The sequence below is a fragment of the Salvelinus sp. IW2-2015 genome, linkage group LG18 (assembly GCF_002910315.2).
Source record: "Salvelinus sp. IW2-2015 linkage group LG18, ASM291031v2, whole genome shotgun sequence".
Classification (NCBI taxonomy): Eukaryota; Metazoa; Chordata; class Actinopteri; order Salmoniformes; family Salmonidae; genus Salvelinus; species Salvelinus sp. IW2-2015.
This window is the reverse complement of record NC_036858.1, coordinates 68,442,962-68,466,737: the sequence shown is the minus strand read 5'-3', so window position 1 is coordinate 68,466,737 and position 23,776 is coordinate 68,442,962. Positions and strand designations below refer to the sequence as shown.

Below are 23,776 nucleotides of genomic sequence, written 5' to 3'. Positions count from 1 at the left end.
AACAATACAACAACCAATACAACAACCAATACAACAACCAATATAACAATATTACAACCAATACAACAACCAACACAACAACCAATATAACAATATTACAACCAACACAACAACCAATACAACATATAACAACCAATATAACAATATTACAACCAATACAACAACACAACAACCAATACAACAACCAATATACCAATACAACAACCAACACAACAACCAATACAACAACCAATACAACATATAACAATATTACAACCAATATAACACTATAAAAGGCAATATAACAACCAATACAACAACCAATACAACAATATTACAACCAATACAACAATATTACAACCAATATAACAATATAACAACCAATACAACTTATAACAATATTACAACCAATATTACAACCAATACAACAACCAATACAACAATATTACAACCAATATAACAAGATAACGACCAATATCACAACAAATATACCAATATAACAACCAATATAACAAGATAACGACCAATATCACAACGAATATACCAATATAACAGCCAAAATAAAATATTACAACCCGTATAACAACCAACATAACAACCAATAAACCAATATCACAACCAATATACCAATAACAGCCAATGCAACAACCAATATAACAAGATAATGACCAATATCACAGCCAATATCACAACCAATTTAACAATATTACAACCAATACAACAAACAATATAACAATTTAACAACCAATATAACAACTAATATAACCAATACAACAATTTAACAACCAATATAATAACTAATATAACCAATACAACAATATTACAACCAATATAACAACTAATATAACCAATACAACTAATATAGCAATATCACAACCAATATAACAATATACAGTGCATTCGGAAAGTATTCAGATCCCTTGATTTTTTWAAACATTTTGATATGTTACAGCCTTATTCTAAAATGGATTACATAGTTTTTCCCCTCATCAATCTGCACACAATACTTATAATGACAAAGCAAAAACAGATGTTTAGATTTTTTTTCAAAACCCCACCCCCCCAAAAATTGTAAATATCACATTTACAGAAGTATTCAGACCCTTTACTCAGTACTTTGTTGTAGCACCTTTGGCAGCGATTCACAGCCTCAAGTCTTCTTGGGCACACCTGTATTTGGGGAGTTTCTCCCATTCTTCTCTGCAGATCCTCTCAAGCTCTGTCAGGTTGGATGGGGAGTGTTGCTGCACAGCTATMTTCAGGTCTCTCCAGAGATGTTCAATTGGGTTCAAGTCCAGGCTCTGGCTGGGCCACTCAAGGACATTCAGAGACTTGTCCCGAAGCCACTCCTGTGTTGTCTTGGCTGTGTGCTTAGGGTTGTTGTCCTGTTGGAAAGTGAACCTTCGCCTCAYTCTGAGGTCCTGAGCACTCTGGAGTAGGTTTTCATCAAGGATCTCTCGGTACTTTGCTCCACTCATCTTCCCTCAATCCTGACTAGTCTCCCAGTCGCTGCCGCTGAAAAACATCCCCACAGCATGATGCTGCCAACACCATGCTTCATCGTAGGGATGGTGCTAGGTTTCCGCCAGACGTGATGCTTGGCTTTCAGGCCAAAGAGATCAATCTTGGTTTCATCAGACCAGAGAAGCTTGTTTCTCATGGTCTGACTCCTTTAGGTGCCTTCTGACAAACTCCAAGTGGACTATCATGTGCCTTTTACTGAGGAGTGGCTTCCGTCTGGCCACTCTTCCATAAAGGCTTGATTGATGGAGTGCTGCAGGAACTCTGGAGCTCTATCAGAATGACAATCACCTCCCTGACCAAGGCCCTTCTCCCCCGATTGCTCAGTTTGGCTGGGCGGCCAGCACTAGGAAGAGTCTTGGTGGTTCCAAACTTCTTCCATTTAAGAATGATGGAGGCCACTGTGTTCGATGGGACCTTCAATGCTGCAGACATTTTTACGTACCCTTCCCCAGATCTGTGCCTCGACACAATTCCTTCCACCTCATGGCTTGATTTRTGCTCAGACATGCACTGTCACCCGTGGGACCTTATATTGACAGGTGTGTGCCTTACCAAATCATGTCCAATCAATTGAGTTTACTACTGGTGGACTCTAATCAAGTGMTAGAAACATCTCAAGGATGATCAATGGAAACAGGATGCATCCAAGCTCAATTTCGAGTCTCATAGCAAAAGGTCTGAATACTTATGTAAATAAGGTATTTCTGTTATTTATTTTTTATGCATTTGCAAAAATTTAAACTGTTTTCGCTTTGTCATTATTGGGTATTTTGTGTAGATTGCTGTGATTTTTGGGGGGGATTTTTTTTTAACCCATTTTAGAATAAGGCTGTAATGTAACAAAATGTGGAAAATGTAAAGGGGTCTGAATACTTTCCGAAGGCACTGTAACAACCAAAATAAGAACCAATATAACAGCCAATATAACAACCAGTACAACAATATAACAAACAATACAACAACCAATATAACATTTTAGTAAGGCAATAATAAGGCTGCATTGTCTTATTTGAAATGCCTGTTCAAATGTTCTAAATTGAATAACTCTGGGATGTGCCCAAAGTGTCAGTCAAGGTGTAGTGTACTCTCAACTATATACATAGTGTACAGGAGGCTGACAGTTTGCCTCAGCGTGTTCCCTGGTGACCATCAGGCGTTCCGCATGGCATGTCAATTCCCTGTCAAACATGGCGGATCAAATCAGCACGCTGCTGCCTCCCAGAGCTGACAGGGGAGGAAAGGAGTGTTGACTGGGCACCTTCCTTCTCCTCCGCTCCCCTCAACTTCAATCCCCTCTGTTCTGCTCCCCTCCACTCTACTTCCCTCCACTCCTCTCTGATCCCCTCCACTCTACTCCTAGGAGTCTAGATGGAAATGAGGCAGACCCACTCAGTCAGAGCATAGCATAGCACATCTGGTTTCCTTGTTCTCTCTCTCTCCCCCTGTCTCCCTCCCCTCTCTCTCTCTCTCTCTCTCTCTCTCTCTCTCTATATATATATATATATATATATATATATATATATATATCTCTGTAAAAACCAGCAGGCATTGTTCAAAACCCTCATCATTTTCCAATGCAAATACTTTCACCCAGACATCCACTTTATTATCTGCACTTACTGCTGAGTTCCAGGGACATTTATATCACTGAGTCCAGTAGCTGTAGAGGTATGAGGTGAAATATGCCCTCCATAGCTCCACAGTGGGGGGTTGGTGATATCCTGTCTCTGATTGGGCTGCCTCTGTCTGGGGCTCTGATCAGCACAGCCTGGGGATGGATGTTCTGTCTGAATAATGAATGCCTTTTCCCTGGCTGTGGCCAAGAAAAAGTGTCTACCAAAATGTTCCATGTACTGTTTTTTTCTGTCTGTGAAGCCTACCTCCTTCCGCCTCTGCCTGTTATAATGAGAATAACACAAGCCTTTATAGAAATGTTTTTTCTTCCCCCTTTTAGACAGCTCATTAAGTGAAGTTTCTACTTTAAGACGAAATAAAAGGTGCATGTCAAAGCCTTCCAGTGCATCTCTGGCATAGCAGGGGTTCTTTGGAAATTACATTCAAATTGCTGAGCTTTGTGGCACTAACAATTCTGCTTAGGTAGCTGTCCAATGCTACTCTCTCTCATTAACATACACAACACAAACACCTCTGTTTAGAGATCTAGCACGTCTGGCAAATAGAAGGTGTACCTTTTTGTTTCCATCTCTGTCTTCTCAGACACTGTGTGTCTCTCTCAGGTAGGTCACGGCTCTCAGAATGCCACCTATCTTAGCTAATGCAGTAGCTGTCAGACAGATAGAATTCATCTTTGTCATGGCCTCCACTGAGATGAAGTCATTGGGGTTGAGAAATGGGTTTGATACACATCCATRCTCCACAGGACAAAGACTAACAGAGCATTAACAGATGGTAGTAATATCAGTAGAGCACAGGGTCTTAAGGACAGGTCTATAGCCATACTGTCATATTTCAGGCAGCAGTGAAAAGTCAGACAATACACAGATTTGTGACTGATTTCACCCATGTAGGAATAACTGAATAATTTAGAAAATCCTTTTGTGAATCCTTTTGATGCTCAAGATCTGTTTAATGAGGGAGACCTGTAGATAACTATCAACAGCTGCTGTTTGTTTCCAACTGAATAATTAATATCTCAAACACAGTGCTTATAACAAATTCCTCTGGTCAACTGTCACCATGTCTCTGTGTCTTATTGACCTATTTGACTCCATGTAAAGGATCCAGGTGTTTCTATCACCAACGTGACATTGCATCAACAAAACAAATCAATATAGGGGGAAAACAACCTGGAACAACCAGTCACATCATGCCTTCTCTACAGTGCTCAATACATGTCTGAAATACCTGCTCCCTGATCAGTTCAGGTTCTCCTGCAGACCTAGAAACCATTTTTCGGTACTTCCTCAGTCAGGCGGCCTGCCGTGTGTCTGTGTGTCTCCCCAGTGGTAGGAGGTGTGAGTTAACAGAGATGTAGCAGGCAGCACATCTACAGTACTCAATATGGCCTGTTCTGTTCTGGGCAAAACAAACACCACCTGTGCCTCGTTGTGGCTCCTTGGTCTGGTGCAAAATCACTGTGGCAACGCATGCCGGGGCCGTCCAGCCAACTTGACATTCTGCAGACTAGAAAGCCAGCCAGACAGATAGAGGGGTTAGACACACTGTTTCATTAACAGTAGGATGTTAAGATGCTCCCTAGCTTTTGTCTGTAGTCCACACACATAGAGTACGATCAGTCAGCAACAGCTACCATGCTGCCACCCTCAGGCATTTAATGGTTCAGTACCCCCACATCCCTGGTTATACACCTGCTCTTGGCTGAAGGAGACATCCCTGGTTATACACCTGCTCTTGGCTGAAGGAGACATCCCTGGTTATACACCTGCTCTTGGCTGAAGGAGACATCCCTGGTTATACACCTGCTCTTGGCTGAAGGAGACATCCCTGGCTATACACCTGCTCTTGGCTGAAGGAGACATCCCTGGCTATATACCTGCTCTTGGCTGAAGGAGACATCCCTGGCTATATCACCTGCTCTTGCTGAAGGAGACATCCCTGGCTATATACCTGCTCTTGGCTGAAGGAGACATCCCTGGTTATACACCTGCTCTTGGCTGAAGGAGACATCCCTGGCTATACACCTGCTCTTGGCTGAAGGAGAGGTTTACTTTATGTTTGTTGTTGCATTGTCCAGAAGGAACCTGCAAGTAAGCATTTCGTTGGACGATGTATACCATGTGTATCCTGGACATACTGTACGACTAATAAACTTGAGGATGCCTTTGAATATGAACTGTACAAACTGCTAGGGGAAAGATTGACATGTTGGTGAGGTGATGCTGTCCCAAAGGTACTCCATGACGTAATACTGATGCTTTCCCTCTGTCCCAAAGGTGCTCCATGAGCCCCTTATTGACGAGGACCCGGTGTTCATCACCACATGTACGGAGAGAGAGCTGAGGAAGAGGAAAAAGAGGAAGTTCAGTCTGTGGGTCCGCCAGTGCACATCCACTGGTTTCATCTGTCAGGTACTGTGTGTGCGTGCGTGTGGGCGCATGAAAGAAGAAAGGGAGATGGCGAGAGCAGTGGAGGAAGAATGAGGGGAGGGAGGGACTGCAGCCTCTTGGTTTTCTACTCTTATATCTGGGAGCTAGCCCAGATTTGTGACAGACTGTCCACCTTCAATTACGCCCAGTACAACCACACTGGGGCTTTCACAAGACTAGTTGCAATTGGTCTAGACTGTAGAGGACACCAACACTGCAGGACAGGACAATCAGACCATGCCCTTCCCCCTCACTCAGACACAGCTGAGAGATCCAGACAAACTGTGATTGGATGACTGATGTGGGACCATCCAGTGCCTCAATCAGTCTCCAGAAACAAATGTTTTATTACTGATTCCCAGGAGAAGGCGCCAGTCCACTTAGTATAATTGCTCTCTGTTCTTGGTGGGAGTATGATACGCCAAATGACTGCTGCCCCATGCCTCAAACAGATCCAGGAAGACATGAGAATGTATGGATATGCACGGGCCGTGTCCCAGTTGGTGGGAAGAAGAATCAATCGATTATGTCCTTTTTTTGTGTAGCTTTCTCTTACTTAAACTACAGGGTTAAGTATTATTGTCAATAGAAAACAACAGGGTTAGTATTATTGTCAATAGAAAACAACAGGGTTAGTATTATTGTCAATGGAAAACTCAGGGTTAGTATTATTGTCAATAGAAAACACAGGGTTAGTATTATTGTCAATAGAAACACAGGTTTAGTAATGTCATGGAAAAAACTACAGGGTTAGTATTATTGTCAATGAGAAAACTACAGGGTTAGTATTATTGTCAATGGGAAACTACAGGGTTAGTATTATTGGCAATGAAACTACAGGGTTAATATTATTGTCAATGGAAACAACAGAGATTAGTATTATTGTCAATAGAAACTAACAGGTTAGTATTATTGTCATAGAAAACAACAGGGTAGTATTATTTCAATAGAAAACAACAGGGTTAGTATTATTGTCAATAGAAACAACAGGGTTAAGTCATAGCACAGGGTTAGTATTATTGTCAATAGAAAACTACAGGGTTAGTATTATGTCAATAGAAAACAACAGGTTAGTATTATTGTCAATAGAAAACTACAGGGTTAGTATTATTGTCAATAGAAAAACACAGGGTTAGTATTATGGTCAATAGAAAAACACAGGGTTAGTATTATTGTCAATAGAAAACAACAGGGTTAGTATTATTGTCAATAGAAAAACTACAGGGTTAGTAATATTGTCAATAGAAAACTACAGGTTAGTATTATTGTCAATAGAAAACTACAGGTTAGTATTATGTCATAGAAAACACAGGGTTAGTATTATTGTCAATAGAAAACAACAGGGTTAGTATTATTGTCAATAGAAAACAACAGGGTTGGTTATTATTGTCAATAGAAAACTACAGGGTTAGTATTATTGTCAATAGAAAACACAGGGTTAGTATTATTGTCAATAGAAAACTACAGGGTTAGTATTATTGTCAATAGAAAACTACAGGGTTAGTATTATTGTCGAATAGAAACTACAGGGTTAAGTATTAATTGTCACTAATTGTGTGATGAGAACTAGCGTATCAATCAACTTGTCTGATCAGAAGTATTTAAATGTAAATGGTAGTCAATGGAGCTAAGCCAGCAACTCAGATTATAGGAGCCACATCAATGTGGCTAATTGGAACACTAGCCACTACACAGACCATTCCTGAGATCATTATGTATTCATTTGTATATGTCAGTGTATGACATTTTACATTTGACATTTTAGTCATTTAGCAGACACTTTTATCCAGAGCCACTTACAGGAGGAGCAATTAGGGTTAAGTGCCTTGCTCAAGGTCATATCGACAGATTTCTTTGCCTAGTCGGCTCAAGGGATTCGAACCAGCGACCTTTTGTTTACTGGCCCAATGCTCTTAAACGCTAGGATACCTGATGACATTGTGGTGGTATTGACTGTCTCTGTCTCTCTTCCAGATCTATGTGCATCTGAAGGAGGGCCAGGGTCCTGATGGGTTGGCCACCCTGAAGAACAAGCCTCAGCTCCACAGTATGGTGGCCAAGCAGCTGTGTCAGAACCTCTCTGGCCGCAACAGCATCATCTTCACCGGGCCCAGCATCACCAGCCTCAACCTGTACCAGGAGTTTGAGAAACAGGGTAGATCTTAATCTTTCATCCCATTTATCTCTTTACTCCTCATTCTTTCCATCCACCTCTTTCCTCTCTTTCACTCCCTCTCTCTCTCTTTACAGTACTGTAATCTCCTTCCTGCTCATCCTCTGTCGTTTTTAATTACCATAAACGACCTCCGGCTACTGTAGCACTGAAATTGAAGACTGTCAATTGAAGTTCACCTTGAGACTTCCCTGAGAACCAAGATGTAAATTGTGTGTATTCTGCTTCCATGCCTACCACCCACTAAGCTGCGTAACTGGCCATACAGTAAACTGTGAAGATGACGTACATTAAATTCTCCTGATTCTTATTTTGGAAACCGAGAGCACCAGTAKATCCTACTGTTAATGAACAGAGCAACAGCCTAGTGAGATATGAATAATTTTAAACTCCATAAAAATTTGAAATGCCATTGTCTTTCTTTCACCCCTTGTTGAGTAAGAGGTGGTAGAGGGAGAGTCTGTCCTCAGTGCCCTCCTCTAGGCTTTATCCTCTGATCTCAATCTCAACACTGACTGGGCACCTGTAAGGCCAGACAAAATTGATTCACTGTTTAACAGATTTTCCCCCCAGAAAAGTGAGGCGAGCGAGCAAAAAAAATCACAAAAAAATCTAATTTGTTCATGAGTTGGATAAGGAATAACAGTACTTTACAACATTGTCCTAGGCTATATGGACATGAACAATAGGCGAAATATTCAATTTCAGACTGATTTTCCAATTATTATTATTATTATTATGAATACACAAATGAACAGTAATGAACATTATTCACATAGAATATTGCATTCTATTATACATCCTATCATATTCAAAAATGATAATACATTCATACATAATTTTATTTTTTATCAGTTCATTAATCTACTTAATTGTATAGCCTAACAAATTCAAGAATGATTGACAATAAATAATTGTAATCAAATTTAAAATGTTATTGCATAATGAGTTAATTACGTGAATGCATCTCTATAGCCTAGGCGTTAACAAAATATTCACACAAATATGATTAGGTCTCTCATAGACTAGTAGGCCTTGTAGAAAGAGGGTTAATCTAGTTAGGTCTGCAAAATTAACGTAGCATTGGAAAAAATACATAAATCCAGCCATAGAGTATAACCCTTAATCATAAAAAAAATGATGTTGTTTATAACATGCACAATTAGAAGCATCAATCTATATAGAATACCCTGACTACACCGCAAGCGTTACAAAATAAATTTAGGAATATATGTTATTCAATTATTGCACTCACACTGCTCGCGCGCGCCAACGAGAGTCTGCGTTGCCAAGAGCTAAAATAGAAGTCATTCGTATTTCTGACGCAGATCGCGCTGCAAGTCCTGCCTCTCCCATCTCCTCATTGGTTTATAGAAGCAGGTACCCACGTGCCATCTCCTCATTGGTTATACCCACGTGGGTGATTGACAGACGAACTGTTTTGCCGGTTGTCGTGGTAATACTATGAAAGTTTAGATGCCAATCACCATATAAGTTAAACGATGAAAAAGCCTGGAAMGAGGAGAGATGACTAGAAACGATTCGGTTGACCGTTTTTATGTGTGGATTAATTGTTGGAGTAGAGGACCTTGTGCATTTCAGGTAAAATAACAACCTAATGTTTACATCCCAGAACAAATTAGCTAGCAACAGCAAGCTAGCTAAATAGGACAAATTAGCTAGCAAGTGCAAGCTAACTAGCTAAATTGCCATAAATGTTTAATGCTTTTCGACCTGTCCCCAAATTAATGTAATTGGTTCAGAGTTTGTTTTGATATTATAACCTGCGTGTSGTGATCGCGTAGCCGGTTTGGGTTCCGGAGCGTGACTAAATTCGAGCCCAGTAACTTTGCTCACCGCATTCTCCTTCGATTGTCTCGTCTGGCTGCCACGAAAAGCCCCACCTGCTGATCTGTACGAAGTGTGTGCGTGCCACTGGCGATGTACTTGCTAGCTGTTCTCCGCGGCGCATCTTCARTTCAAACGCATTCCGTCTTGGTGTTATCAGTTGGTTTACTACTACTGGTCGTACCGGTAAAATGTAAGTTATGAATCGCAAATCACCATACAGCTTACACACTTCAATTCATTAATCATTTTGAGTTCAATTTGGTTGTCCAAAATACTATCAGTTTGCACTGTGTCTTTGCTGATGAATGCCCTGATCTCTGGCCAGTTAATTGGTGAAATTACTTTGTTTCGTCTATTATTCCCTTCTAATAGATCTGAAAATGATGRAATAACAATGCATTTAAACAACTATTTGTTTATAATGGGATTCGTCCCACGTTTAATCTGGACACAGATAGTTGGAATTTGCGCTGGCTTCAGCCATGACTGCATGAGAGAGAAATGTAACATCTGCAGGTGTGAGCGTGTGTGTTTCACTGTCCAATCCGAGGCTTGAACATGATCTGAGCGTGTGGTCTGAGGCTGCTTGGTCTCTTGGGCATCAACTTGGGAAAGCCTCAAGGGAGAGCGACAGTGCATTATAAACAAAGAGATGATATTGGCCAAAACATAACATATCTGATTTTTTTTTTTCTTTTTCTTTTTCCGGTGTGTGGGGAAAAGTGAGGCGGGGCATCCGTTAAACAGTAATTCAACTTTGTCCAGCCTAATCTGGGCCATCTCTCATTTAGCAGGAGGGTGGGTTATAGGAAAGAAGAGGGTTATATTCAGCACACATCAGGATCAAAACTCTCACAAGTACATTACTTTGTGCACACAGAAGTAAATTTAGCAGTGTGGTGGAACATTTAGCTGAAAATCCTTTTTGTATGTTGTACCATCCTGAACGTGTCCCAAATGTCTAAAGGTGAGTGTTTGTCCTCTGCCAGAGATCTACTGCTGTGGGCTGCTGAGCACCAGGAAGAGTGACTGCACCGGCCTGCCCCAGTGCATGCTGGTGAACCCTGATAGCCCACAGCAGAGAGGCCAGTCCCGCAGCATGATGAGAGGCAACACCTCCCTCATCAGCTGGTATAACAAGGGACACTTCTGCTTCCTTACCAACGCCTATTCACCTACCAAGGAAGGTGAGTACTCCCGCTCTGCAACCAGTGTTATATATAGTTTACAATTGGCTCATTCATCCCCCTCCTCTCCCCTGTAACTATTCCCCAGGTCGTTGCTGCAATTGAGAACGTGTTCTCAGTCAACTTACCTGGTAAAATAACGGTAAAATAAAAAAATAAAAATAAAAATATTAATAACGTTTTCTTTTTCATACATTTTCATTCAGATGCGTTTAGGTGGATGTTTAAACTGTGTTCAATCATGGGCATAGATTTGTGGTGAACTGCCTTCAATTTTAAAACAAAACGTTTCTACTTATTTTGATCATGTCAACCTACTGCATCACTAGAATGTTCTGAAATGGAGCATCATTATGAAGCTCTTTAGGGCTGACTGATACAAAATGAGTCACCACCCACCATTGACATGATGTGGATTTCTCAGATCAAAGTAACTCCTAGGTGTTAATGCACTCATAATCTACCCTGTAGACTGCTGGGGAACCGTCATGAAACACCTCATCATTCTCTCTCCCTGTATGAGGATGGAGTGATGATCAGAGATAATGAGAAAATCCCTGTTGTGTGGCATGTGAAAAGGTCTCTCACCTCAGACACATTTCATCCCATTTGTAAAATAAGAGGTGAGAAAATGCATTATATCTGGATAGATAAACAGCATGGATCCAGAGTAGATGAGTGGAATCGATGGAGAGTTCATATTTCCACTCCCGAGTGGCGCAGCGGTCTAAGGCACTGCATCTCAGTGCTAGAGGCATCACTACAGACCCTAGTTCGATTCCAGGCTGTATCACAACCGGACGTGATTGGGAGTTCCATAGGGACAATTGGCCCAGCGTCGTCCGGGTTTGGCCGGTGTAGGCCGTCATTGTAAATAAGAATTTGTTCTTAACTGACTTGCCTAGTTAAATCAAGGTTAAATAAAATAAAAACATGCAAATAAACAAAAGCTGCATTATTAGTGTTGTATTCAATGAGGAAAATCCACCCAATCTGAATGAATCCTAGAGAGGATGTAGGTATTTTTCATTGTCCCTTAATCCAGTACAAATTATCTCACTACTGATAATATAAAAACCCAAAATACAGCAAAACACAACCCCCTCCCACCCCAACCTTCTGTTTTCCCTCCAATCGTTTCTTATACATACTAGTCATTCTTTTCTTTGGATGGTTAAGTGGTGGTCATTTACATTTTACATTTACATTTTAGTCATTTAGCAGACGCTCTTATCCAGAGCGACTTACAGTAGAGTGCATACATTTTATTAAATTTTTACATACTGAGACAAGGTCATAGCATTTCATTATAGCTACAGAGAAAGCCATCTGACCTTTGAATAAATATAACACTGTATCATTGGTGAAATGGCTGTGAAATGAAGTAATCATGTGAACGACTGAAGCTGAGGCAATGGTGAGGGAGAGTCAGAAATATTTCCAAATTGAGACCTTACCAAGTCTGCTGCTAAATTATATTCTTAAATTCTGTTAAGAAAAAAATCCATTGTTTCCTGACTGAAATGAGGTTACTCTGATCTCGCATTTATTTTTCAAATTACCCTCCAGTAACTTTCCAATTTGTAGTGTAATTAGCATAAACTACCTGAGGATGATTTTTATGGAAGCTACAGATGGAGGTTCAGTCAGTAACCGTATCAAAGGCCTGCTAATGGTTCAATTGGGATCCAGGGGACTACTAGACTTGTTCCCTCGCAGCTACCTCCGTAATTACACTAACTCCTCATGTTCATCTATTTTTCATGTGGTGCTTCACCTGTAATCAGTTTATTTTAGGTATTGGGTTGATACTTTTAAAAATGCGTTTCTCCTAGCTACACTAGTAAGCACTCAGTCCTGTTTTTCTTGTTACAGATCAAGGTATTTTCTGCAGAATATATTGGTTATTTTGGCGCTATAGTGAGAAACCATCAAAATTGTTAAGATATTATGCCCCAAATGTCACTTGTATTGTACTTTGTCACCGAGTCTGAACATCAGTTTACATAATACTTCTTTTTTTAACTCAGTGAAATTTGATTCCCACTCCCATTAGCCTTCTCTGAGTCATGTGTTGGGTTCCAGCTCCCATTAGCCTTCTCTGAGTCATGTGTTGGGTTCCAGGGGTGATCATCAAGAGGAAAAGTGGTGAGATTCCCTGTCCGCTGGCTGTGGAGGCCTTCGCTGCACACCTCAGCTACATCTGCAAGTATGACGACAAGTACAGCAAGTGAGTCACTAATTAGCCCACTAGTTGACATACTGGATCTATTGTAGTAATTTGTACTAATTTGTCACCATGGGAGAAAGGTGTTTGCCTATATGAATGTTCATCATCATAGCACAGGGCTGGCCAACCCGTGCTGCTTTACAGAGAGCCAGCCTGACTCCCCCCGTGCTGCTAGACAGAGAGCCAGCCGGACTCCCCCCGTGCTGCTAGACAGAGAGCCAGCCTGACTCCCCCCGTACTGCTAGACAGAGAGTCAGCCTGACTCCCCCCGTGCTGCTAGACAGAGAGTCAGCCTGACTCCCCCCGTGCTGCTAGACAGAGAGTCAGCCTGTGACTCCCCCCGTGCTGCTAGACAGAGAGCCAGGCCTGACTCCCCCCGTGCTGGCTAGACAGAGAGTCAGCCTGACTCCCCCCGTGCTGCTAGACAGAGAGTCAGCCTGACTCCCCCCGTGCTGCTAGACAGAGAGTCAGCCTGACTCCCCCCGTGCTGCTAGACAGAGAGTCAGGCCTGACTCCCCCCCGTGCTTGCCTAGACAGAGAGTCAGCCTGACTCCCCCCGTGCTGCTAGACAGAGAGTCAGGCTGACTTCCCCCTGTGCTCCAGATTCGATCGTCCAACACCTGGAGAAGGAAATGTTTCAGGAATCGCATTAATGATATAGCAATCTTCTGATATGCACAGCATGGTGCATTTCTATGTCCCAAATGGAGAACAGGTCAAAGACGGAAGCCTTCAATTAAGGGACAAGAGGAGTGATAGATGGCATATTCACACACACACACACACACACACACACACACACACACACACACACACACACACACACACCACACACACACACAACACACACACACACACACCAACACACACACACACACAACAGCAGGGAGAATGTCACTTTACTTCTCTCCCTCTCTAACCTCTCTCTGCCTCCAATTAGTTTGGAGATTGGACAGTAATTAGATGTTGTTCTGTACCTCAGAGGACAACACATGTGAGCGTGGAGAACTGCAGATTACGTCTGGAGAGTCAGAAACCAGAACTTTAGCTGAATATCGCTCCTCCTCACCACTAACCAATGCCTCTCACCTAGTCATGGAGACAAGATATCCTCCCAGCTGTCTGTCTATGTGCCCTTCCGTCCGTCGTAACTCTGTCTAATTTCAATTATCAACTGGATGTGATGGACATCTGACACATATTAAAAAAGGACCAATTTGTCAAGATCCCAGTTAGCCACTCAGGGTTGGTCTTTTCTTTCAGGTATTTCATCTTCCACAAGCCCAACAAGACGTGGCAGCAGGTGTTCTGGCTGACCATCAGCATCGCCATAAACAACGCCTATATCCTGTACAAATGTCTGATGCTACCACGTCAAGCGCTATAGCCGAGCGCAGTTTGGAAGAGACTGGTGAGGGAGCTGCTGGACTTAGATGACTGCTCCCCCACCCAGTGAGGAGACCACGTAATCTTTATAATATACACCCACATACACACTGTCACGTCTCACACGTACCCACACACACACACACACTGTCACGTCTCACACGTACCCACACACACACCACACACTGTCACGTCTCACACGTACCACACACACACACACACACTGTCACGTCTCACACGTCCCACACACACACACACACCACTGTCACGTCTCACACGTACCCACACACACACACACACACACTGTCACGTCTCACACGTACCCCACACACACACACACACACTGTCACGTCTCACACGTACCCACACACACACACACACACACTGTCACGTCTCACACGTCCACACACACACACCACACACACACACACACACACTGTCACCTCCACACGACCCACACACACTGTCACGTCTCACACGTACCCACACACACACACACTGTCACGTCTCACACGTACCCACACACACACACCACACACTGTCACGTCTCACACGTACCCCACACACACACACTGTCACGTCTCACACGTACCCACACACCCACACACACACACTGTCACGTCTCACACGTACCCACACACACACACACACTGCACGTCTCACACGTCACACGTACCACACACACACACACACTGTCACGTCTCACACGTCACCACACACACACACACACACTGTCACGTCTCACACGTACCCACACACACACACACACTGTCACTCTCACACGTACCCCACACACACACACACTGTCACGTCTCACACGTACACACACACACACACACACACTGTCACGTCTCACACGTACCCACACACACACACACTGTCACGTCTCACACGTACCACACACACACACACACACTGTCACGTCTCACACGTACCCACACACACACACACACACTGTCACGTCTCACACGTACCACACACACACACACACTGTCACGTCTCACACGTACCCACACACACACACACACTGTCACGTCTCACACGTACCCACACACACACACACTGTCACGTCTCACACGTACCCACAACACTTCACGTCACACGTACCCACACACACACACACTGTCACGTCTCACACGTACACACACACACTGTCACGTCTCACACGCTACCACACACACACACACTGTCACGTCTCACACGTACCCACACACACACACTGTCACGTCTCACACGTACCCACACACACACACACTGTCACGTCTCACACGTACCCACACACACTGTCACGTCTCACACGTACCCACACACACACTGTCACGTCTCACACGTACCACACACACACACTGTCACGTCTCACACGTACCCACACACACACACTGTCACGTCTCACCACGTACCCACACACACACACTGTCACGTCTCACACGTCACACACACACTGTCACGTCTCACACGTACCCACACACACACACTGTCACGTCTCACACGTACCCACACACACACTGTCACGTCTCACACGTACCACACACACACACTGTCACGTCTCACACGTACCCACACACACACACTGTCACGTCTCACACGTACCCACACACACACACTGTCACGTCTCACACGTACCCACACACACCACACTTGTCACGTCTCACACGTACCCACACACACACACTTGTCACGTCTCACACGTACCCACACACACACACTGTCACGTCTCACACGTACCCACACACACACACTGTCACGTCTCACACGTACCCACACACACTGTTCATCACACGCAAAGCACTAACGCACACTAACCACACCCACTAATACATATTTTCTTTACAATTGTAGACACGTAATTCCTTAAATGAAACCATATTTTAATAGTGTCTGTGTTAAATGGGTTTGGGGACAGAACCTCTAGGTGTGGAGAGCAGGTCACTATATCTGAATCAGAACTCAAGAGAAATGTCTATAGAGGAATGTTTCTTTACTGAGGCACAAAGCAAAGCCATTGTACTATCCACATGCCTCATAATGTTCGTGTCACAGGCTGCATGACAAAAAAGTGTTCGGATAATTTTTTTCTGACCGGGTTAAACGTTGTTTCCATGTAGTGCAAAGTCACTCTGTAATGTCAATCTATGATTCTATTGGACCACCTACCGAGCAACATCTGGGATTTTCTCTCCAAGATAGACCTGAACCACTAAGCAGATATACTGTATATATACATAATGCAGTTTATGTAAMCCCAGGATCCATTATGTTTAAATGAAATATGGAGAAGTAGTTCTACGTTACTATTCCCTTCCAGAGCTCTTCCTGCTGATGGTTCATACCTGGAATGGGAAATCTCCTACTTATCAGAGAAGTGCTTACTGTACTGTACTCAACTCCATATCTCAGTCAATAGGAACCTTTCAACTGGTCATCAGATTATATGACTGGCAGTCCTTATATTTGCAACATCATTGGAAATACTGGATGGCGTGACTTGTGGTCAGGTTATCAGACGGCAAAGGGAAGGTTGGATGATACAATACCAGTTCTTGCCACATGAACGTTGGTTTGGATGAGGCGTACTGTTAATGTACAGCATGAACACAGTCTCCATGTGGCATAGTCTTGGATCATCAAGAGCTGCAGGGGTCAGTTCAGTTCAACTCTAGATATACACGCTGAACCATCCACAGCTAAATCTGATATGTCCACAGCCAAACTCACTCACTGACAGACCACACAGACATGGACTGTTCCCAGTTCAGGTCTACTGAATAGGGCGGGGTCTCTGGCTCGGCTGGTCACGCCCACAGCTCATTCCCTGGAAGCAAGCCTGACATTGATCTATGAAGTATGTGATTTGGGTTTGAGTTAAACATTTCATACCATCAGCCAATGACTCTCAGTCCAATGATGTCATTAAAAGATGGAGAGAAGACAACACCAGACCCACAGAAGTTTGTCAACGTTATTCCTTCCAAATGTGCTTTGGAGAATGGATTCTCCTGTTCCGTAATGACTTTGAGAGGATGCTGTCTTGCATCTTGTGTGGAGACAGAATAGTACCCCAATGTGTTGTATGTGGAGCTGTTTAAGTCAGTGAAGTGAATGTCACTGTGGATTAATAATGTCTTCTTGGCCAATAGAGACTTATGTCAGTGTAAAAGTGTGCAATTCCAAAGTCCACACACAAAGGCCTATTTTATCCCTTYGCCGATGACATACATTCGTGCTTGTCCACTCCTTGCCACTGTGACTGTGTTATTGATGTGTGAAGTGTTTGTGAGATTTGTATTACTGAGGCAGAGTTGTCCTAGCTAGGGCACTACTCATGCACTTTCGATCGTCTTGCACTTTAAAGTGATTCAATAAAGGTCTATTGATGTTTACTAAATATCCCTAGCTTTGATGAATCCCTTTAATTAATGGTTGTACTAAATGCTTCCTCAGAAAATAGGAGTTAAATGATGCACATTAATACTCCATAACTATTGTGTAAATCTATGCTCTGTCACAGAATACTGAAGATTTAATGCTGTTTAACTGGTATSGCCTAAGTTTCCTCCCTAATTGAGTGCTCGACCATTCTTTGAAGAAGCAGGAAATCAAAGTTTACTAGAAAGGGAAATGAGTGTCTATTGAGTGCTGACTTATGCAACCTAGTGCTACAATATTTATGTAGGAATGATTTAAAGGGGATATTGCTGATCAACTAAAGTACACTTGATGATGAACACTAAAAACCAATGAAATTGAAAACGTTATGAATATTTACCTTAATGTGTTTTTGTGTGCAGATAAGGTATGTATACTGAACAAAAATATAAACGCAACATGCAACCATTTGAAAGATTTTACTGAGTTAAAGTTCATATCAGAAAATCAGTCAATTTTAAATAAATTCATTAGTACCTAATCTATGGATTTCACATGACTGGTAATACATATATGTGTCTGTTGGTCACAGATAACTATAAAAGTTAGGAGTGTGGATCAGAAAACCAGTCAGTATATGGTGTGAACACCATTTGCCWCATGCAGCGCAACKTCTCCTTCACATAGAGTTGATCAGGCTGTTGATTGTGTCCCACTCATCTTCAATGGCTGTGCAAAGTTGATGGATATTGGCGGGAACTGGAACACACTGTCGTACACGTCGATCCAGAGCATCCCAAACATGCTCAACAGGTGACATGTCTGGTGAGTATGCAGGCCATGGAAGAACTGGGACATTTTCAGCTTCCAGGAATTGTGTACAGATCCTTGGGGCAGTGCATTATCATGCTGAAACATGAGGTGATGGGGCTGAAGAATGGCACGACAATGGMKCTCAGGATCTCAAGGTATCTCTGTGCATTCAAATTACCATCGATAAAATAAACTGTGTTCGTTGTCCATAGCTTATGCCTGCCCATACCATACAGTAAACCCACCTCCACCATTTGGGCACTCTGCCAACAACGTTTACATCAGCGAACCGCTCGCCCACACAACGCCATACACGTGGTCTGCGGTTGTGAGGCTGGTTGGACGTACTGCCAAATTCTATAAAACGACGTTTATGGTAGAGAAATGAACATTAAATTCTCTGGCAACAACTCTGTTGGACATTCCTGCAGTCAGAATTCTAATTGTACGCTCCCTCATCTTGAGACATCTGTGGCATTGTGTTGTGTGGCAAAACTGCACATTTTTGTGGCCTTTTGTCCCCAGCACAAGGTGCACCTATGTAATGATCATGCTGTGTAATTAGCTTCTTGATATGCCACACCTGTCATGTGGATGGATAATCTTGGAGAAATGCTCACTAACAGGGATGTAAAGAAATGTGTGCACAAAATTTGAGCGAAGTAAGCTTTTTGTGCATATGGAAAATTTCTGGCATCTTTTATTTCAGCTCATAAAACATGGGACCAACGCTTTACATGTTGCGATTATATTTTTTTCAGTGTATGATTATAGTTCTATTAGTCTTCACTTATAGGTAAGACAAATGATTGTCATTTTTCACATTTTCTTTCCCCCTAAAAACATTGTCGTTCTTGTATGTTTGTGTGAGCCACTAGTTCTGTGCACTGATCACTGTCTGAAAGAAGCTCTGACATGCCATACATCGGTTGATAATGTTCATAACAATGCTCTTTTGTTCTGAATTGATAGACACCAGGAAGTATGCATGATACAGTCAACAACTGTTCAAAGTAAACACTTCTACTCAGCCATGTATTAGATATTTTCTCAGTGCCTTTTACATATAACATATTTTGTTCTTCTGGTATGTTAAATTAGTTGAGGATTTATTTATTTATTTATAAAGGAGAGAGCAATATGGACAAAACCACAAAGGCATTTGATGCCAGTATCATTTGGTGATTTCAGATGTCTTCTGCAGAGAAAAATATAATTTATTCAAGATAGATTAACAAATTACAGTTTGTCACGTCAATCTGTATAATGCATGTGTTCATGAATTTCATTATATTCTCACTCCATGATTCTACTATTAGGTTTTTTGTTCAACCCTTACAACACAGGTAGCCAAGTCATATTAAGTACCTGAGGCCACATCCTATCATTCTTTTTTAGCATCCTTGGCCATTTCTCATTYCCTGAAATGTCTTTGTGTCAGTCTGATATCACTGTAATTCCCTATAGCATCTGAGAGGCAATTTTAATTTACCATTCCTCTGTCAAATTCATGAGGTCAGTTGATTGACAGGCCTCTCAATCTATCGTCATCGTTCTTTCCTTCTGGTATTTAGCTACTGCTGTTCTCTGACCCATAAAGTATCTGTCTGACAGTGAGTGCAGCTCCAAGACCATCAAATTTTATTTGCCACATGCGCCGAATACAACAAGTGTAGACTTTACCGTGAAATGCTTACTTACAAGCCCTTAACCAACAGTGGGGGGGGGGTCTCTGACAATTTTATGGCCTTTCCTCTGACACCGTCTAGCTTCTTGGATGGCAGGAAGCTTGGCCCCAGTGATGTACTGGGCRGTTCACACTACCCTCTGTAGTGCCTTACGGTCAGATGCCGAGCAGTTGCCATACCAGGCGGTGATGTAACCAGTCAGGATGCTCTCGATGGTACAGCTGTAGAACCTTTTGAGGATCTGGGGGCCCATGCCAAATCTTTTCAGTCTCCTGAGGGGGAAAAGGTTTTGTCGTGCCCTTTTCACGACTGTCTTGGTATGTTTGGACCATGATGGTTCGTTGATGTGGACACCAAGGAACTTGAAACTCTCGACCCGCTCCACTACAGCCCCGTCGATGTTAATGGGGGCCTGTTTGGCCTGCCTTTTCCCGTAGTCCACGATCAGCTCCTTTGTCTTGCTCACATTGAGGGAGAGGTTGTTGTCCTGGCACAACACTGCCAGTTCTCTGACCTCTTCCCTATAAGCCGTCTCATCGTTGTCGGTGATCAGGCCTACGATTGTTGTGTCATCAGCAAACTTGGGTGAACAGGGAATACAGGAGGGGACTAAGTACACACCCCTGAGGGGCCCCAGTGTTAAGGATCAGCGTGACAGATGTGTTGTTGCCTACCCTTACCACCTGGGGGCGGCCCGTCAGGAAGTCCAGGATTCAGTTGCAGAGGGAGGTGTTTAGTCCCAGAGTCCTTAGCTTAGTGATGAGCTTCGTGGGCACTATGGTGTTGAACGCTGAGCTGTAGTCGATGACCAGCATTCTCACATAGGTGTTCCTTTTGTCCAGGTGAGAAAGGGTAGTGTGGAGTGCGATTGAGATTGCGTCATCTGTGGATCTGAAGGGCGGTATGCGAATTGGAGTGGGTCTAGGGTGTCTGGGAGGATGCTGTTGATGTGAGCCATGACCAGCCTTTCAAAGCACTTTATGGCTCGGACGTGAGTCCATGGGGCGGTACCACTCCAGTACACTCACCTCTAAACTAAGCTCTTAATGGACAATCCGAGACTGCATGCAAATAAGGATATTACCATACACTGCATCTCTCTGGCTAGTCAGGCAGCCCATGCCCATTGTTCTTAATCGTTCGTTTTTTTACTAACTATTTTGTGAATGTTTTCATTCAATTTAGTCTAACTCTGCATTAGTGATCAAGACTTATAATACTGTAAATACATTTTATTATTACAGTATAATAGCCTACATGGAGTCTATATTTTTGAGAGACTGAAGTTTAATGGAAGTAGCTTCAGTTGAACTGTGACGTTTAATGGAAGTAGCTCAGTGAACTGTGAGTTTAATGGAAGTAGCTCAGTGAACTTGACGTTTAATGGAAGTAGCTCAGTGAACTATAACGTTTTTAATGGAAGTAGCTCAGTGAACTTTAATGGAAGTAGCTCAGTGAACTATGACGTTTAATGGAAGTAGCTCAGAGAACTGTGCTCATGTCGTGTGATGAGTAACCTTGCKTCTGCCTATAGGCTTGAATATGCAAAGAAGCCAATCTCAAAATAGTGCTGCCACATCTGAAGGAACAATGAGACCTCATTGTTATGTCTTTCTGTAGGCCTATAGTGCAATGTGGTAATTGAAAGTCTAAAGTTGGGACATAAAGATGTATGGTGGAGACACTCATTTCAAGGAAAGGAAATTAACTTTGCTGACCTCAGGGCATCATTATTTGATATTCAAAGGTTAATAATAAATACAATAACCTGATAACATAAGGTGCTATCAAAATACTGTAAAGAATTCTAGTAGATAATATTGAAATATTTATCATAATGTTCTCAATCATTGGTCAGTAGTAAATTTGTCAAGAATAATAAGGGATGTTGATGAAATGAAATCTAGTTTCAGCATGGTGTATTTCACATTGTACTAATGTGTAAATAGCTCATGTAAACTGGACCAAACATCCTAACGTATCAGATTCATTCTATAAGAATGTAATGTCAAACTATGTACAAAACAAACTGCAATGTCTGATTGCTCTGGGAATGTTGTGTTGTAGAAYCTGCTTCTCGTCCTGTGTGTCTTTCATCGGTGGAGGAAAAGTGATAGCTGTGTCATGTTTGTACGCTCCWCATTGTGTATTCCCTCTGTAATCTCCATGTTAACTGTGCACCACCCTGGGCCCAGTTTTTCAAAAGTTTATCTGGATTTCTCCTATCAGATAGCATTAAATGCATAGAAATAGAATGAATAGAACGCGTCCCCATTTTCTGTTCTGTTCTTTCTATGTCTGTATTTAATCCTATCTGATAGAAATCCATCTTTTGAAAAACTGGGCCATGACAGACTTTGTGAATCGTATGTTGATGAGCATTTACACCATGTTGCACACATTTAATAAATGTTCATGATTTTATACACCACCAGTGTCAAGTGTTTATGTAGGCCTTGTAAAGGGTTTACGAAGGCTTCGTTAACCTTATACGCTTTATAAAATGATACTTTATCTAAAGTGTGACGAATATGGGCATATCACGCTTGCTCACCCTGTGGGCTTGGAGTATGGTACACGCCTAGGATAGCGCCCCCTGTGGGCTAGGAGTATGGTGCATGTCAGGCTAGCGCCCCCTGTGGGCTAGGAGTATGGTGCATGTCTAGTCTCCAGATGTTTATTGTGCTGTTGGTAGTAGTAGTGGGCGACAGCGGGTCTGTTTAGTAGAGCTGCTGATCTTTGGTGACTCTGCATCTTTAAAAAAAGGTCCAATGCAGACAGTTTTGTATCAATATCAAAACATTTCTGGGTAACAATTAAGTACCATACTGTAATAGATTTCKAAAAAAAAAATGTTTTTAGCAAAAACATTCTCATGCAAGAACTTTGATAGACCAATAAAAAGAGATCCAGACAGRCCTAACTAATTTACCGCATGGTGATGTCATCATGGAAAGCCAAAACTCCCACCCATGCAAACCTGCTGATTAGAAGGTCCTGTGTATACTGTATTTTCAACCAGCAACTATCAGGAAATAACACTGATCAAATGTTTCATCAGCTGTTGTACAATATGATACAAAACACAGGAAAAAAACATACTTTTGACTGCACTGAGCTTTTAATGTCTGTTACATTACCCTGGGATGTGATGGAGCGTTACACATATGTACAAACCCTTTAGTTTCCTTTGACTGTGGGATTGTACATGCAGGAGGTATTAGAGCTGGACCTTTATGCTTACTAAAACACAACCCTCATTTTGCACCTGCATCTAAACCAGTGTTTCCCAATCCTGAAAAAATACTGCTTTAACACTCACAGAATTGATTCAACTAATTAAAGGCTTGATGATGAGTTGATTCTAATCAAGCGTGGGTGTACTAAGGCTGAAACAAATGTCTACCTGAGGTCCCCAGGGCTAGGATTGGTTCTTAAAACCTCTCCTCGGGGACCCCCAGACATTTCCCAGTTGTGTTGAAGCCCTGAACTAATTCTCCCAGACAAGGGCT

The 23,776-nt window shown here is 42.4% G+C and overlaps 1 protein-coding gene across 1 annotated transcript in view; it reads left to right on the top strand.

The window, feature by feature from the left end:
- The window catches only part of LOC111977425 (piggyBac transposable element-derived protein 5-like), a 32,320-nt gene extending 17,752 nt beyond the window's left edge, over nt 1-14,568 (top strand). Inside the window, 7 exon segments of the mRNA XM_024006839.2 lie at nt 5,418-5,552; nt 7,545-7,725; nt 10,584-10,781; nt 12,906-13,011; nt 14,275-14,373; nt 14,375-14,412; nt 14,415-14,568. Of these exon segments, the coding sequence (XP_023862607.1) occupies nt 5,418-5,552; nt 7,545-7,725; nt 10,584-10,781; nt 12,906-13,011; nt 14,275-14,373; nt 14,375-14,412; nt 14,415-14,467 (810 nt within the window). The 3' untranslated portion in view covers nt 14,468-14,568.
- The last annotated feature ends 9,208 nt before the right edge of the window (nt 14,569-23,776 follow it).